The following is a 15,227-nucleotide window of genomic DNA, read 5'->3' on the forward strand; positions in this document are numbered from 1 at the left end:
GCATTGCCTTTTACTGGAGAAGTTAATAATGTATATTAAGCATAAGGTTATTTCTTGATCTTTTGATGGGTGCGGTTTTAATAATAACTGACAAAGAAGTCTTTTTTATTGCATTCTACTCAAGGGTAGGGAGTTCCCATATTCTTTCTATTATGTTACATAGGTATTGTTATTTAATGACGAAAATAAATTGGTTTGCATTTGCAATTAAGTAAAAGAAATGGAACGTAATTTGTTGCTGTTTCTGAAATGTAAGAAAAGCAAACTGAGCTGTGTGGACAAGAGCCACGCGGTTGTTCATTGTAAAGTACGCTAACGTGCATGTTTGCCCCGCAGCCGCTATTGGACAGCACTTCCCACATACGACAATTCCATGCCATTCTGCAAACGGAAACAAGCAAAAATCTTCGTAATTCGGTATCATCCATTTCTTTACGTAGTCAAAGTGAATTAGCTTTATTTAGTTAAGAGGAGACGGCACTCCCGAAGATTAAGTCTTGAAAGCCGAGACTGTGCATCTTTTAGACGTTAAAGTTGGAGTAGACTCACAATAACCAGTTTCAAGTTGCGTGTTCCAGACAACAAAGTATGTTATTTCGATACTAGAGTGTAAAAGACACAATGCATTCACAAATGAGCTCTATATACGAAGAAGAACTTGTGGGTGTTCAATGGCAGAAACGCTTTATTTATCAAGTGCAGGAATCATAACCAAGACAGGACGAGAAAAGTTTACATTTTGTTTTAATGCCTCGACACTGAATATTATTTTGACTTGAAATTTTGCTCGTTTCCCTACATAATCCGAAGGAGAAATTCCCCTAGCGTTAGTAGCCCACATACAAAAGATGGACGGTATAAGGCCTTTTCCCAGAGGAAATCATTGCCGGGGCGACTCCTAATTGTGCGCCGCCAATGTTTCCCTTTCTGGGGAGGGTTCCCCCTTCTTCGAATTGGTGCGACGTCGGACTTCGGATAAGTGTGTATGTGTGTGTGCATACATATAGTTATGCACATATATTTCGAACTTGGTATGAGCGTGTATGTGTGTGTACATATATATGGCTATGTACGTATATTTCGGACTTGGTATAAGTGTGTATACATATATGATTATGTACATATATCTCTGTTCGGTGTGAGGTGGGAAGCTTTCCACTCACATCGGGCATACAGGGGAGCTTGCCCCCCCCCCCCCAAAAAAAAAGGAAAGAAGAAAAAACAAGTAAAACGAGTTTTTCACCCTTTTGTTTTTTTCAGCTTTTTTACCGCGTCAGCTTTAAACTTTCGGGATGTCGGAGTTTAAGCGTAAAATCTTTTGTTCTGTCCCACCAGATAACCCCAACCGGTACAGTTACAAGCTTCATTTTCATCAGAAAGTACATAGCAAGGCCATCTCTCTTGCCCTGGCTGGCAATATGTAACTCAGTAATGCCATCGTACCTGATCCTTGAGCAAGGCTCTTAACCAGACATTTCTGACAGGTCCCTCCTGAAAATGAACTGTGAGTGCAATGAACCTGTCCGGTTAACAAACGGTATTATTATCATTATTATTATTGTTACAATTGACTCTCAATTGTTTGTCATAAATTGTGTGGTTTTCTAGCAAAATTACTGAGGACCGAAATCATAAAATAGCAGGCATTTGAATTTCAGACTTCATATCCTCAAGTAAACGCATGCGAACTCAAAAGGCTATTCTTCTAACAACTTCCTAAAAGCAATATTTAAATGTGCCCCTGATTTTGGGCCTTTGACCCAACATTATTTTTGACATTGTACAAAATTCGTGCTGATAGGTACAAATACTATTATTTAAAAAGTAACCCTGATTTGTACCACTTGTCCTTGGTTATTGCAGACTGTTCCTGGTTATAATAAGCAGAGATGTATCTTACATACACAATACACGTAGACACACACACACACACACACACACACACACACGCACACACACACATATTGTATGCAAGTTTTATTTACTTATTTATTTGATTTGATTTTACCTGTCGTTCAGTGAGACCAAGTTTAACAGCAATAACTTGTCTGCTTTCTGGAGTTAGAAACCGATTTTCTTCAAAGGCCTTTTCCAGTTCTGCAATCTGGTACTTGGTGTAAGGCACCCGCTTCTTTCTCTGTCTGTTCTGAAGCACTTGGTGAGCAGGCCAAGGAGAGTGAAAATTCAGACCTGTAAAAGGGGATGAGGAGAGGTGCAGGTGCGATAAACAGAGGATCAGAACAAAATAAATTACAAGTGTTCAGCACAGCAATGATCTAATGACTTCCGTGTGCAAATTAAGCACGTTTAAAATAAGGTGCACTGTACACTCAAACATTTACTAAATACCCTTAAGTAACTACATTTACGGTATTTTTTCTGCTTAGCAACAATGTGCACATCTCTTGGGTAAGAATCCTCCACCAGTAAACATTACTAAATAAGTACTTTTTATACTACACATAGTTATCTGTGTTGTTAATGAAACGATACAGTCACAGCAACAACATCGCTTCCGAGACCCAGAGAACTGCTTCTCAACACCACCTCACAACAATACCTCTCAAGTGTACCTCATTACGAGGAACGTACCTCATTTGGGGTCTTATAAAGTTCATGTTCCTCGAAGTTCCACATTGAAAGGTTCTGTACTACTTTCAGTGTTAGGATTTTTTAAGTGAAATCTATATTAAATATAAAGAAATCATATTAATTCATTAAAATATCTTCTTTATAAGTAAAACAAGCCTATTTTAACCATCATATCACCTTCCTAGCTAAAGTTTTTAGTAAGCCTCGTGTTCCACATTTTGCCCATTTGTTCCACTTTAAGAGGGCTAGTGTTCCTCATTTTGGAGATGGAAAGTTGAGAGTTATGTGTACAACATTATGAGGAGCATTCCTCATTTTCATTCCTAAAATGCCCATAGTCCCCCCTCGCAACTCTGGTTAAAAATGTTCACTTTAAGTGAGGTAACAAAAAAGGTCCTCAGGTGTTTGTCATCTCCTGTTTAATGCTGGTTGTTACTGGTGGGTGGGTCGAGGAGACCTGTAACTGAGCGCCTCAAAACTCTCCATACCTCTCAAGTGTACATATTTTCACAGAATGTCCAGATTTTTCCCTCATATTTTTGGTCCGTTTTTCGTAAATTTGTAGTTTTCTGGCAAATTAGTGGCAAATCGTTGAAAACTGAAGTTAGAAAATAATGACAGACATTTGAGTTTCAGACTTCATACCTTTCAGAAAAGTAATGCTAATGCAAACACTGTTATTCTATCAGCTCTCTAAGTTTGTAAGAGCATTTTTTTATAAATTGTCCCTATCTTTTTGCCTTTGTCCCACTTTTATTTATGGCCTTGTCCAGATTTCTTACTCTAAGAGGTTGAGAGGTACACTAGGGTCCCAGACTCAGACCCCCACTAGTCAGGAGGATTGTGTATTATCTGTGTTAGGATGGAGAATGCTGGCAAATAACTCACTTGCTACAAATTTAAGCCTCACATTTTACAATAAAACAGGGGACTGTTGGCTGGAAATTTACACCTGCTACCTCCAGGCGAAGGACATTTGTAATTTGTGTATTCGTCCTATGGATGTCATCTCCTTTCAGGAATGACCTTTTCCATTATCTAATGTGTAGGTGTGTGTAAGCGGGTCCTGCTTACCTCACTTACGGTCTGCTAGTATTTGAAGGTTTCGGCCATTTGACCAGGTCCTCATATCTAACCCAAGGGATTAGGCCCTACAAGTCAAACTCTACTACAACTGCTAACTTGTGAAGCATTTGACTATCACGTGCTCAGTAAATATTAATTTCCTTTTTGCTTCCTTTTTCGACCTACATGCAAGCTTCCTGACTTATCAAAACGGAAACTTAGACTTCTACTTATGACAAATTGTTTCTAATTCTGCTTTCTCGATTTGAATTATTGAGCAAACGGCATTTTTCAAAGCAACATTGTTTAACATGTTTTGTGTTGTTTTGGGAATGCTGGGAATATTTCCGCAAGAAAGAGTCGAAGTTCAATTCCAGCATTGCGCTTGTGTAATACTGACACCTGAAATGAATGACATTTCGGAAAGGGTGGTGAAAGCTTTGTTACTCAACTACGCACAGACTGAAGATCTTTACATAAGCATTCTTGATATAAAATTGCTTCATACACAAGCTCTGCTGCGGTAGCGTTGTCGCCTCACAGTAAGACGCTGTCCGGTTCGACTCTCAGTTAGAGCGTCTTTTGCGTGGAGACATGCGTGAATGGGCGTACCTTCGTTGAAGGTTGTGCGTCAGGGCTGGCAACTCGGTACGTAAAAATCAACTGCCAGTCATTAGCGGACCGGAGTTCCGCTGTGGCGACCCCTAACCGGGAAAAGCCGAAAGTCACAACAGCACAAGCTCTCGTGTATGTTGTGTAAGTCACCTCCAATTTGCATCCACGTCCTAAATTATTTTCATGTAGTCTATTTACTTGCTCAGTATTTTAAATGTAATCTTGAAAGCCAGAAGTTTGGAAAATTGTAACTATTCTATTTGTTATGTGACTTGTTTTGAATGGCATCTGTATATCGTCATTGACAATTTTTTTTAATATCTCTGTTTAGTGTCCACAATTTTTGTTTTGCACTATTACTAAACCTGTTGCCTTGCGTGCTCGAGTCGTACATGTAAACGGTCTTTCGACCAGTCCACCTATCCTGTTATCGAACATAATAAATAAATGCATACATACACGAATGCATGCATACGCACTTAGGAAGGAGGTACACAAAACATACACATGAGTAAACTTAACTGTCTAAGCATAACAAACATTTCCTTGTTTCATACCCAAGACAGGAGAGACTAGTGTTACAAATGTAGGTGACGGCAAGTTATTCTGGGTCCATATCGATCTGTTTAGTTATTTTCAAGTCTATATATTCCACGCCTGAACTCTCGGCACTTTATCTAAACTGATTACCGTTCATTTGCTGTTTGAGTCCTTTGACAAAGATTGGCTTCCAAAACAGGCTACACGGAAAGTGTCTACACAGGTTCTGAACTCGGGGAAATGGCGATGGGGTGAGGTGGGGCGGCCCTAAAACAAGGGACATCACATTTGTATGCATAGCTCTCAACCTTCCATCTCCAAAATGAGGAACACTTGCCTTCATAATGTGGAACAAATGGGCAAAATGTGGAACACATACTACTGGCTTACTAACAACTTCAACTAGGAAGGTCATGGATGGTTAAAATATGCTGGTTTTACTTATAATGAAAATCCTTTAATGAATTATTATGATTAATGTCTATTTACCATGGATTTCACTTAAAAAAATTCCTAACACTGAATGTGTAACAGACTCTTTCAATGTGGAACTTTGAGGAACATGAACCTTTTAAGACCCCAAATGAGGTACGTTCCTCGTAAGGAGGTACACTTGAGAGGAATGTTTGTATGGTTAACATCTACCCCAAGTTTTTACACATCAATCTTTTTTTTCCTGCAAATAATTTCAAAGTAAATAATATTGCTTGAAGGTCCGTCATCCGAGTAACAAACCTGCCACCCTGTACAACCGAGGAAAGGTTATCACCTCTACTTTTTTTGGAGAACAGTCCTAATTTAGATAGTTGTGCTCGGTGGGGGTGCCAATATCTTGATATTTTAAAATTAAATATTTGTAAATTCTCATACAGAGATTTGTAAAGAATTATGACAACGCAGCTGAAAAACTGCAACATGATATAAAGCAATACACTGGAAGCCTCAGTTTTTACTTAATCTGTGTGTGTGGGCTATCTTAAAATTTTCATTTTTTTTAATGTCCTACTTTAGGCACACATAATGTGTTCATTCGAATTCCAGAGGAGGCAACGTTTTGCACCTTCACGCTGAAGACGATATGGAATGGCACTTCATCTAAAAAAAAAAAAAAAAAACAGGATGCTATCTTTCTCCTCCTCCCAAGACATCAGATATATATATTATAGAAAATGGAATAGATATAACATTCGTTTTGGCAGGGGGAAACAGTTTACATGTTGTTTTAATCTGTGTTCTATCTGAATTTAACTGGTTACAAGAAGAACTATAAACAATTCAGAGAGAAAGGTAGAGGCTGGTTCAGGTAAGGGGATAGAGAGTGGGGTGGGATAACAGTGATAAAGTATGCACATACGTGCAGACATTTCCAGAGTGCAGCAAGTTGTCTTTTGCCTGATAGAATAAAGCTTATTGAAATTCCACCAGCCCTACACATACTCAAGGGTTTACCCCCATTTCCCACGTTGACTATGCGTATCCAGTATTTAGCAATGATGATAATGATAAACGCCATTGAGATGAATTAACCTTAAAACGAATAAATCACTTGAATATGTTGTATAATCTGTTTACTTGCTTGTGATATGTTCTAATCATCTATCAATGTAGAACTCCATTTGCAATATAGACGCACGTTTCTTTTAAACTTGACAGAGGAGAGCTTACCTGGAAATTCAATACGGTCTCTAATCCCTAATGGTAATTGCTGTTTTTTTTTAATCCTCGGTACTCATATAAACTAATACAACAATATACATATATATATTTATTTTTGATTCAACATACTAGCCCTCATATGCTGCTCTGCTTTATTTTTTTTTATTATATGAATTATACTAATTCTGTATATATTCGGCATGTATATAATATATAGAGAGAGAAAGAGAGAGAGACATTTGCAACTCCTGTTCACAAGAATATTTGTTTTTATTTGTGTATACATTGGCCCAGATAATGACTGAAAAGGGTCCTCCAGCCATATGGTAAATAAATAAATCAATGAAAACACATAGTCAGCCCGAATTCTACACATTCTTTGTAGACTTAAGAGGGCACTGTTAATAGCCCCTCTCGAGTTGGATATGTAACACACATTTCGGCATTGTTAGTGATTGTTAGAAGATGTTTAAACTGGATTACAGATTGATCTACATTCAGTTTTGAATATGGAGTTTAAAACAAAATATTGTATAAAATCAGTTCTCAACATGGCAGTGGCTTTTGGCAGTTTTCTTTTAGCACAAACCTATACACCGATTAGGTAGTTTTAACATGAATGCCAAGATAAACTTTGCCTTATAAATAGGATTAGGTGCGTCATGAATGCATGTATATACACGGGATTACCACGAGGAAAACGATAATTATTATTACTATTATTATTTATAAAAGACAATTGAATAATTGAGTCCTGGCAAATAAATTAATGTGGCAAACAAATCTAGTGTCACAGAACATGTTTTTTTATTGCAATTCTGTTTAAGGATTCCTAAAGTAAAATTATATACTCCCCCCTCAACACACACACAGGCACACACTGCAGTCCCTTGCTGTTTTGCTACACGTAAGGAGGACGTAGGTGAATTCTAAACAACAACAACAAAAAAGTCACTGCTATATTATGACAGTGAGCACTGAACAAAAGCAGGTGCTTTGAATATATCCATCTAGCTATGTGTATGTATATGAACATTAGAATCTATATATGTAGCTAATGCAGATGGAAGTATATCGAAAGTTATATATATATATATATATATATATATATATATATAACTATATATTGCACACACACACACACACACACACACACACACACACACACACACACACACACATATATATATATATATATATATATATATATATATACATATATATGAGGCCCATGTAATCATCTTGAAAAGCAGTAGACTGAAAGTCATTAATGCTGCATTTACAATGCTGAAATGTTAAAAGTTAAAATTAAAATAACTCTACCCCCCTTCATAATGTAGAAAGCTAGACTAATCCCCCTCCCATTTTAGGGCGCGTTTCCTAGTTTCACTAGCAGGAGCATGGTGTTTATTAATTGACTGCGTAGGGGAGCAGTACAGGTGGGTACTACATGGGGTGCTATTAGTAACTATTTTGAGTTCTACATTGCAAAGTTTCGACATTTTGACATTTCAGGATTTTGCATTCAGTGTTATGAATTTTTCTATACTACTATATATACTTATTTAAATAAATATATATATATATATATATATATATATATATATATATATATATATATATATATATATATACACACACACACACACACACACACAATTAAAACGAAATACGGATCCTCGAGCCTTCCAACACAAGACGTTTAAAATGTAGAAATGCATATATCTCAGCCTCCGATTGTTAAAAATCATAGCACTGGCCTTTTGAATCGTATTGTTTAAAATCACACTATAATGTCAAAAAGCTGAGCGCTCTGTTATATTTTTTATTAGAAGTTATTCAGATAATACCCGTGTAGTTACTGATAAGGACATCGTAGCTATTGAGAAGTCTAGAACTACAATTTGGTACACTAATACCTTTATAGGAGGCAAGACATCAAGACATACAAAACAGTATGATACAGAATTTGTGTCTATGAGCTTTACGGCAAAAAAAAAAAAAAATGCCGCTAATAATTTCACCATTTGGTGTCTTTGTCACAGCCTATAGACATTAAAAACGCAGTAACTAAAACTGCATATTGTTTGTGTATGGGAGCTCCGGGCAAAAAAAAAAAAAAAGAAAAGTTGTTGTCGGCACACATTATCTCCAGGCTTGAAACACAGATTAAAACATACATACTCGCCGTATCTCTCAATCTCTTAGTGCAATAAATCTAGACAAAGCCTAAAATAATGAGAGGACAAAAGCCCTAAAACAGGATACATTTTAAATGTGCTAGAATATCAAAGACCTGCGTTGGTGTGCACTTTCTGAAGTGTATGAAGTCTGACACTCAAATAAATGTCATTATTTAGTTACTTCAGTCCTCGGTGATTTGTCAGAAAACCACAAATTTTATGAGGATCAAAAAAAAAGAAGCAAAAATCTGGACAGTTGAGAGATAAACACACATACACACACACACACACACACACACACACACACACACACACACACACACAGGTAGGCATGCAACAACAACAATGAATCAGCTGCAGTGCACCATCTGTCTGTATGGGATTTTTAAGAGCAAAGAAAGAGACCGCAGAAAGAAGGACTTGCTGTGCAGCCATGCCTTAATATGTAAAACAGCAAGCAAAGACAGAGAGAGCAGAGAGGCAGAGGTTATCAGCAGCTGGTGTGTTTCCCCAGGATCTTGACACACCTATTGAGTGTGGCGAATTAGTCGTTCCTAGATTTAGAGACCCAGCAGGAAAGTGTTGACCGCAGTAGGCAGAGTGAGGGAAAACTACTCTGTAATCAGGTTCAGTGCTGTCCGTTTGGTCTTGGGTGATGTGCGGATACCTTGGCAATTCCACAGTTTTTGGCAAAACTCTACTAACGCCAGGGCATTCAACCCTTGGACAAGTTGGATGTGGAAACCTTGGTGGAAACTGAGATTCCCCATTCTGCAACTGGGAGTATCGATGTGCCTCTAGTGTCTCCATTTCATAAGTCGGGTGTACAACTGTAAAACCTAATTCCTCCGGACTGAATGGGTAGGATCTGGAAGGCTGAGATGGCGGTGACAGAGACGAATATCCTAAATTCCTAGGAAAGATCATTGCTTTCTGTTGAGCCAGAGTGCAGTTGCCGCAAAATCCCACTAGATGTCTTCAGAGTGTACAGCAGTCTAGCAAGTTTTGGTCCCACAAAACATATCCAAAATGGTAGAATCCTTCTCTTCTTAACTGAAAAAAAAACTGAAAAAGGGGAATAATGGTAAGGGAATGTCCTGTGCAAAGCAGTGGCAGAGTGACTGTTCCAGCAAGTGGCTCCCTCGCGGTATCGGGAAGGTAAATGGGAATTTTTATTACATTAGATGTGTTTAAGTAACGAGCTAGAACTGTAAACACCCCTCATATTAAACTTTAATCAGCTAGAGTCAAGGACAACCTGGCAGTAACTGCGTTTGCTTTACCTGTTCTGCTTAAGTGCAATATGTGGTCCAAGGTCGAGGTTGTTCAGAGAACTATTTCCTCAAACGAACAAATATGTACCAACTCCTTCCTACACACTAATTGGCTCTTGGGAAACAATGATCTGAAAGGGTAATATGTACTTCAAAGGCACACTTAAAACAAGAACAGTGCAGTTACATCCAGTGTAGTTAAATATGTGTTTTCTGGAAAAAAATTATGACTTAGTGAACAGACGAAGCTGGAAAAAGAATTGTTTTTAATCAGATGTCACTGAAGGACTCAACCTATGCTTTACAGGTAACACTTATTAAGGAAGGAAACATGATTTATATTATACAGTCCAACTGCTAAATAACACTTTAGCTGCAAGCACTATTTCGCCATTTGGAACTGCAAAGGAATAAAGGAGGAGTGCTAATGATTTGATAGCGTATCTCTCAAAACATTATGATTATTATGGGTAAGCGCCATGATTTTTACGCTCAGATAGATAAATAGATACACATACAAATCAATAAATAAAGTACTCCTCATTCTGACATTGTGCTATGATTTTTAAAAGCCAGTACTAACGTTTTTGTTTTCTTTGTTTTTTTTTTTGTTTGCCCTTTTCTTTCTTTTTTATGTTCAGAGCAGAAACACATATGTACCTCTCAACTGTCCAGGATTTTCTCAGAATGTTCAGATTATTGCTTCATATTTTGTTCTGTTCCACATAAAATGTGTGGTTTTCTGACAAATTACTGATGATTTAAGCCATTAATTAATAATGTACATTTGTGTTTCAGACTTCATATCATTCAGAAAATGCATACTAACACAAATCCTGCTATTCCACCAACTTTCTAAGTTTTTAAGAGCAATATTAAAATTTGTTCCTATTTTTGGGTCTTTGTCTCAAATTAGTTTTGGCTTTGTCCACATTTCTTGCACTAAAAGGTTGAGAGGTATGTGTAATGTATGGTGGCGCGTTGGGTAAGCGCTGTCCAGAGATCTAATGATCTGGTTCTTTTTTCATTTTTTTCTTTCACACTGGCTCATTGTTTTATTGGGGTATAAATTCAGGCGAAATACTGGGGGCAGTCATTTATAGGGTTACCACCTATCCCACTTTGCGAGGGACAGTCCCCCTTTGGGCAGTTGTGTCCTGCCACAAAATTGCAAAAATGGCAAATGTCCTGAAATTGTAGGGCAAAATTATTTCCTATATTTTATGTAACAGTTGCATAAAACAGTTATTCTGTATATGAAACACCTAAATGTTATAAGAAACACAATAAGGAACTAACATGTTATAGGAATAAGCTTTTATTTAGGCAAAAAAAGTGAAGTTCTGTCCTTTGTACTGGCTGTGGGTATGTTTTGCCCTACAAAATTGACGTTTGTACCAAAAATGTCTCACTTTGGGCATTTGAAAAGGTGGCAACCCTAGTCATTTATTAATGTATTGGAAAGATTTGGATCAGTGGGTGTGGCCAGTATTCAAATTGTGTAGGGAAAGTATTTGCAGACTGTTTTCTAGACCTGAAGGGGCCTATTACTTTCACAGTTTGATGGCACGAACATGGACTTGGATGTGGGCTTTTCACATTTGAAAAAATGTTTCCATGATCTGTCTTACCTTCTGTCGGCAGAAGGTGCCGACTCGTCTTTGGCGAGTTCATTGAACAAACGCTTTTAACGGCATGCGCTCTGTGATTTGGGTAACATTTCAGTGTAACTATTGTATGTGTAAGGCTGGATGCTGCGCAAACAGTACTAAATATTTAGTGTAACTTAATATCATCTCATTTGTAAATAGCACGAAAAGGCATGATGCATTCAACTAACGTTTACAGACAATTTATAACCAAACGACACACACACACACACACACACACACACACACACACACACACACACACACACACACACAGTATCTGCATGGTGTTTAACATTTATAGTACTTTACTTGCCCAAATAATAAGAATAATACAAATCGTAACATCGTTTATATTTACAAATTGTAAACATTATATCTAAACACTGGCAAGAACTGAACCAATAAGACTTTATGTTAATCATTTAGCGGAGCCCCGGATGCGTCAGCGTGGAAATAAATGTAAAAAAAAAAAAAAAAAAACACAAAGGGTTATTGTTACTATATACGAATGCATTTTTTTAGCTCTTGAACTGTGTACTTAAGAGGTGTATCAAGCTGCTGTGTCAATGGACTCATTGCTTTCTTCTAAATTAAATATTTGGATTATTGCATTTCCTTTAACAGCAGATATTCCTTCCTCTTATTCTCTCTGGTATTTCATAATTAAATTAACTCAAGAAATAAGGAGTTTGTAGAGACAGGTCGGATTTTGTTCCAGAGTGCTGTAGCATTTTACTGCTTGATAGACCACCAAGTATTTTGCCTTTGGGGTTGTCTGCCGTTTGTCTTAATCCACAGACTATCTTGACGAACAACGGGTGCTTATGTCTAGACTGCAACATTTTAAAAAGTGCCAGCCAATTACTCTTCTTTTTATTAGTGGTGGCTGGCAACGTGTGTCCTTATAAAACTGGCAGTTGCACATGCTTACAAATTACAATACAGTATAAGGAACACTGCATTGTTACTGTTAAGGCAAAGTTACATTGTCATATAAATAGTGACACAACAAAATGACCGTCACAGTAGTAAGGTTTACAGATTGTTATGTTTTGCATCTTATCAGATTCCTAAAGCATACAATATCACCACTTTTGTCTTAGCAGTTAAACTTTTTTTTTTGTATTCAGAATTAAGGATTCTGTGTAAATAACAGTATGACCAAAGGTATTACAGATTTATGCAGTGTAACTGCCTGACAAGCGGACTCAACACTTAGACTTATGTACATTTTACATATGTATATATCAACTACAAGGTAAAACTAGCATCTGTGAAATGTCTTTTACTACTTCAAATATTTTTTTTTTTCTTGACTGGTTTCTTGATCTTAAAAGGCAATAGAGGGTGGCTTAAAATAACAAACAGCTTAATGAAGTTATAGCAGCACTTCCGGCCTATTATTTTTTCTCTACTAAATCTCTTCAGAGTATAAGTAGTCACAGATATAATGCTGAGTTTGGAAAGAGTTATGAACTGTTGTGAGTTATAACCAGTTAGGTTTGCAATATATGTGTGCTGAGGCATATACACATTTATTCATGTGCATCCTTGTAGATGTAACTCTGTATCCTATGAAAGGGTAAGATCACATTATTGGAACTGAGGCTCTGAGTAGTTATTGTTTTATTTAATCATATAGTGGAATCCAGCTCTTTATGATCTTAGCAGTGGCTGGCTGGTGATTTCAATTGGCTGATTGTATAAAGCAATTGAAAGGATTGGATTAACTGGAATGAGGTGGGGTTCTGTTATCACATTCACAGGCCAATGAGCATTACCTGTGATCAAACAGTAGTTAGGGGTCATCACTTTCATTCTTTGATTGCTTCGTGTTTACTTATTCTAGCCACTTTATTGACTATACACACCTCAGGTGTCTAACAGCAATCAGGAAGGACAGCCTTAAGTAAAATGGAGACACGGATAAAGGACTGAAAGTGACCCTCCCTTGCACAATAGTGCTCCTTCCCTGTTTCCTCCATCCAAGTCCAAAACAATCCAGATAGACTACTTCTTTCTTGTTTTTCAACGTCTTACCTTTTAGCTTTCACTGCCATCATTTTAAGACACACTCTAAATGGATAAGACTCAACTGTAATAGGTGAGGTTGGGACCCTGGAAGTCATAGAGTTCTAGATGCTCTGTCTAGTATCTTAGGGTATTTTTGCAACTTTTTGATTGAATGAGAGCATAAACAAAATTATGATAGGCAGTGCAGTGGTGCAGCGATTAACATTGTCACCTTATAGCAAGAAATTTTCCTGTTTGATTCCTGGCTGGGGTTCCTTCTGTGCGAAGTCTGCATGTCCTCTCTGTGTTTCCATGGGTTTCTTCCCACATTCTAAAGATATGCATCTGGAGCATTTCTCCCCAGGCGTCTGCTGAAAATAGGCTCCGTCCCAGTCGGACTTTCCTAGTAAACAAATGTTAAATAAATAAAATAATGAAAGGTCAGTCTTATTTATATATTTTTCCTTTCAAGGAAAAATAAATTGTGTCTAAAGTTTAATGTAAAAAGTTAACAAAATATTAGTCCCTTTAGTTGCTTCTTACAGTCTGCTTCCTTCCCTTGCTTTGAAGCCACCAGCCATCACTACTGAGGTCACAAAGAGCTGGATTCCACTAAATGACTAAATAACAAAATAATAACTACTCAGAGCCTCAGTTCAAATAATGTGATCATACCATTTCATAGGATAGAGAGTTGCATCCACAAGGATGCATGTGAATGCAATATGTGCATATACCTCAGCACACATGTACTGCAATCCTAACTGCTGATGACCCGCATCAGTTCACAACTCATTCCAAGATCAATGTTATACACGTGACTACTTATAATCTGAAGAGGTTTAGTAGAGAATAATATAATATGCTGAAAGTGCTGGTATAACTGCAGTAAGCTGTTTGTTATTTTTTAAAAATCCTTTATTGCCTTTTAAGATCAAGAGACCAAGAAACCGGTCAAGACAAATGCTTGCAAGGATATGTAAATTTTATTTGGGAGCAATGTCTTCCCCACTACCCAACAGAAACAATAGTTAACTTTTGTGTACCACTCTGAGGTTAGATTGGAATGAAAATAAAAGCACAAATGGCAACAAGCATACATTATACAGCAGAGAGTATAGGGTGAAAACCAGATCACCTGCATAAAACTCACAGAGGGACAGGGAGTACATGCAAATGCCACACAGAATAAGTCACATCCAAAACACCAGCCAGAGAACCAAGTACTAATCTGCTGCTCCACTGTGTTAATGGTCAGCTTTTACCACACATATCCTACCCAGACTACCACAGGCAGCCTCTTATTGTGTATAATACATGACTGTGATGGAAGGTGAAAAAATTATGGCCAACTTGCCACATTGAGATACAGTGCAACACCTCCTTTACATACAGTTATTTTCATCACAGACGTCACCCATGCCTATCAGTTAGAGACACTTTATTGCCTGTGCACACCTCAGATGTCTGATTGTGTTAAGAAATGGCCACTACAAAGTATTCCAGCTGGCTTCGCACAAATACAAATGAGCTCAACAATGCCATAATAATGACTGTTATCTTGAGCAAATTACAGCAGGTTCAGTCATGTATATTCACCAAAAAGCTGACATACCTGACAATTAATGTGATATTTG

At 37.4% G+C, this 15,227-nt stretch overlaps 1 protein-coding gene across 1 annotated transcript in view; it reads right to left on the minus strand.

The window, feature by feature from the left end:
- The window catches only part of LOC122797667 (homeobox protein Hox-B9a-like), an 87,826-nt gene extending 78,026 nt beyond the window's left edge, over positions 1–9,800 (minus strand). The window contains exons 1-2 of the mRNA XM_044066208.1: positions 9,179–9,800; positions 2,009–2,190 (exon numbers count right to left, since the gene is read on the minus strand). Coding sequence (XP_043922143.1) covers positions 2,009–2,190; positions 9,179–9,578 — 582 coding nt within the window. The 5' untranslated portion in view covers positions 9,579–9,800. The remainder of the gene's footprint in view (positions 1–2,008; positions 2,191–9,178) is intronic.
- Positions 9,801–15,227: the final 5,427 nt, after the last annotated feature.

This window comes from Protopterus annectens, chromosome 3.part1 (genome assembly GCF_019279795.1).
Source record: "Protopterus annectens isolate FY-2018-M chromosome 3.part1, PAN1.0, whole genome shotgun sequence".
Lineage (NCBI taxonomy): Eukaryota > Metazoa > Chordata > Ceratodontiformes > Protopteridae > Protopterus > Protopterus annectens.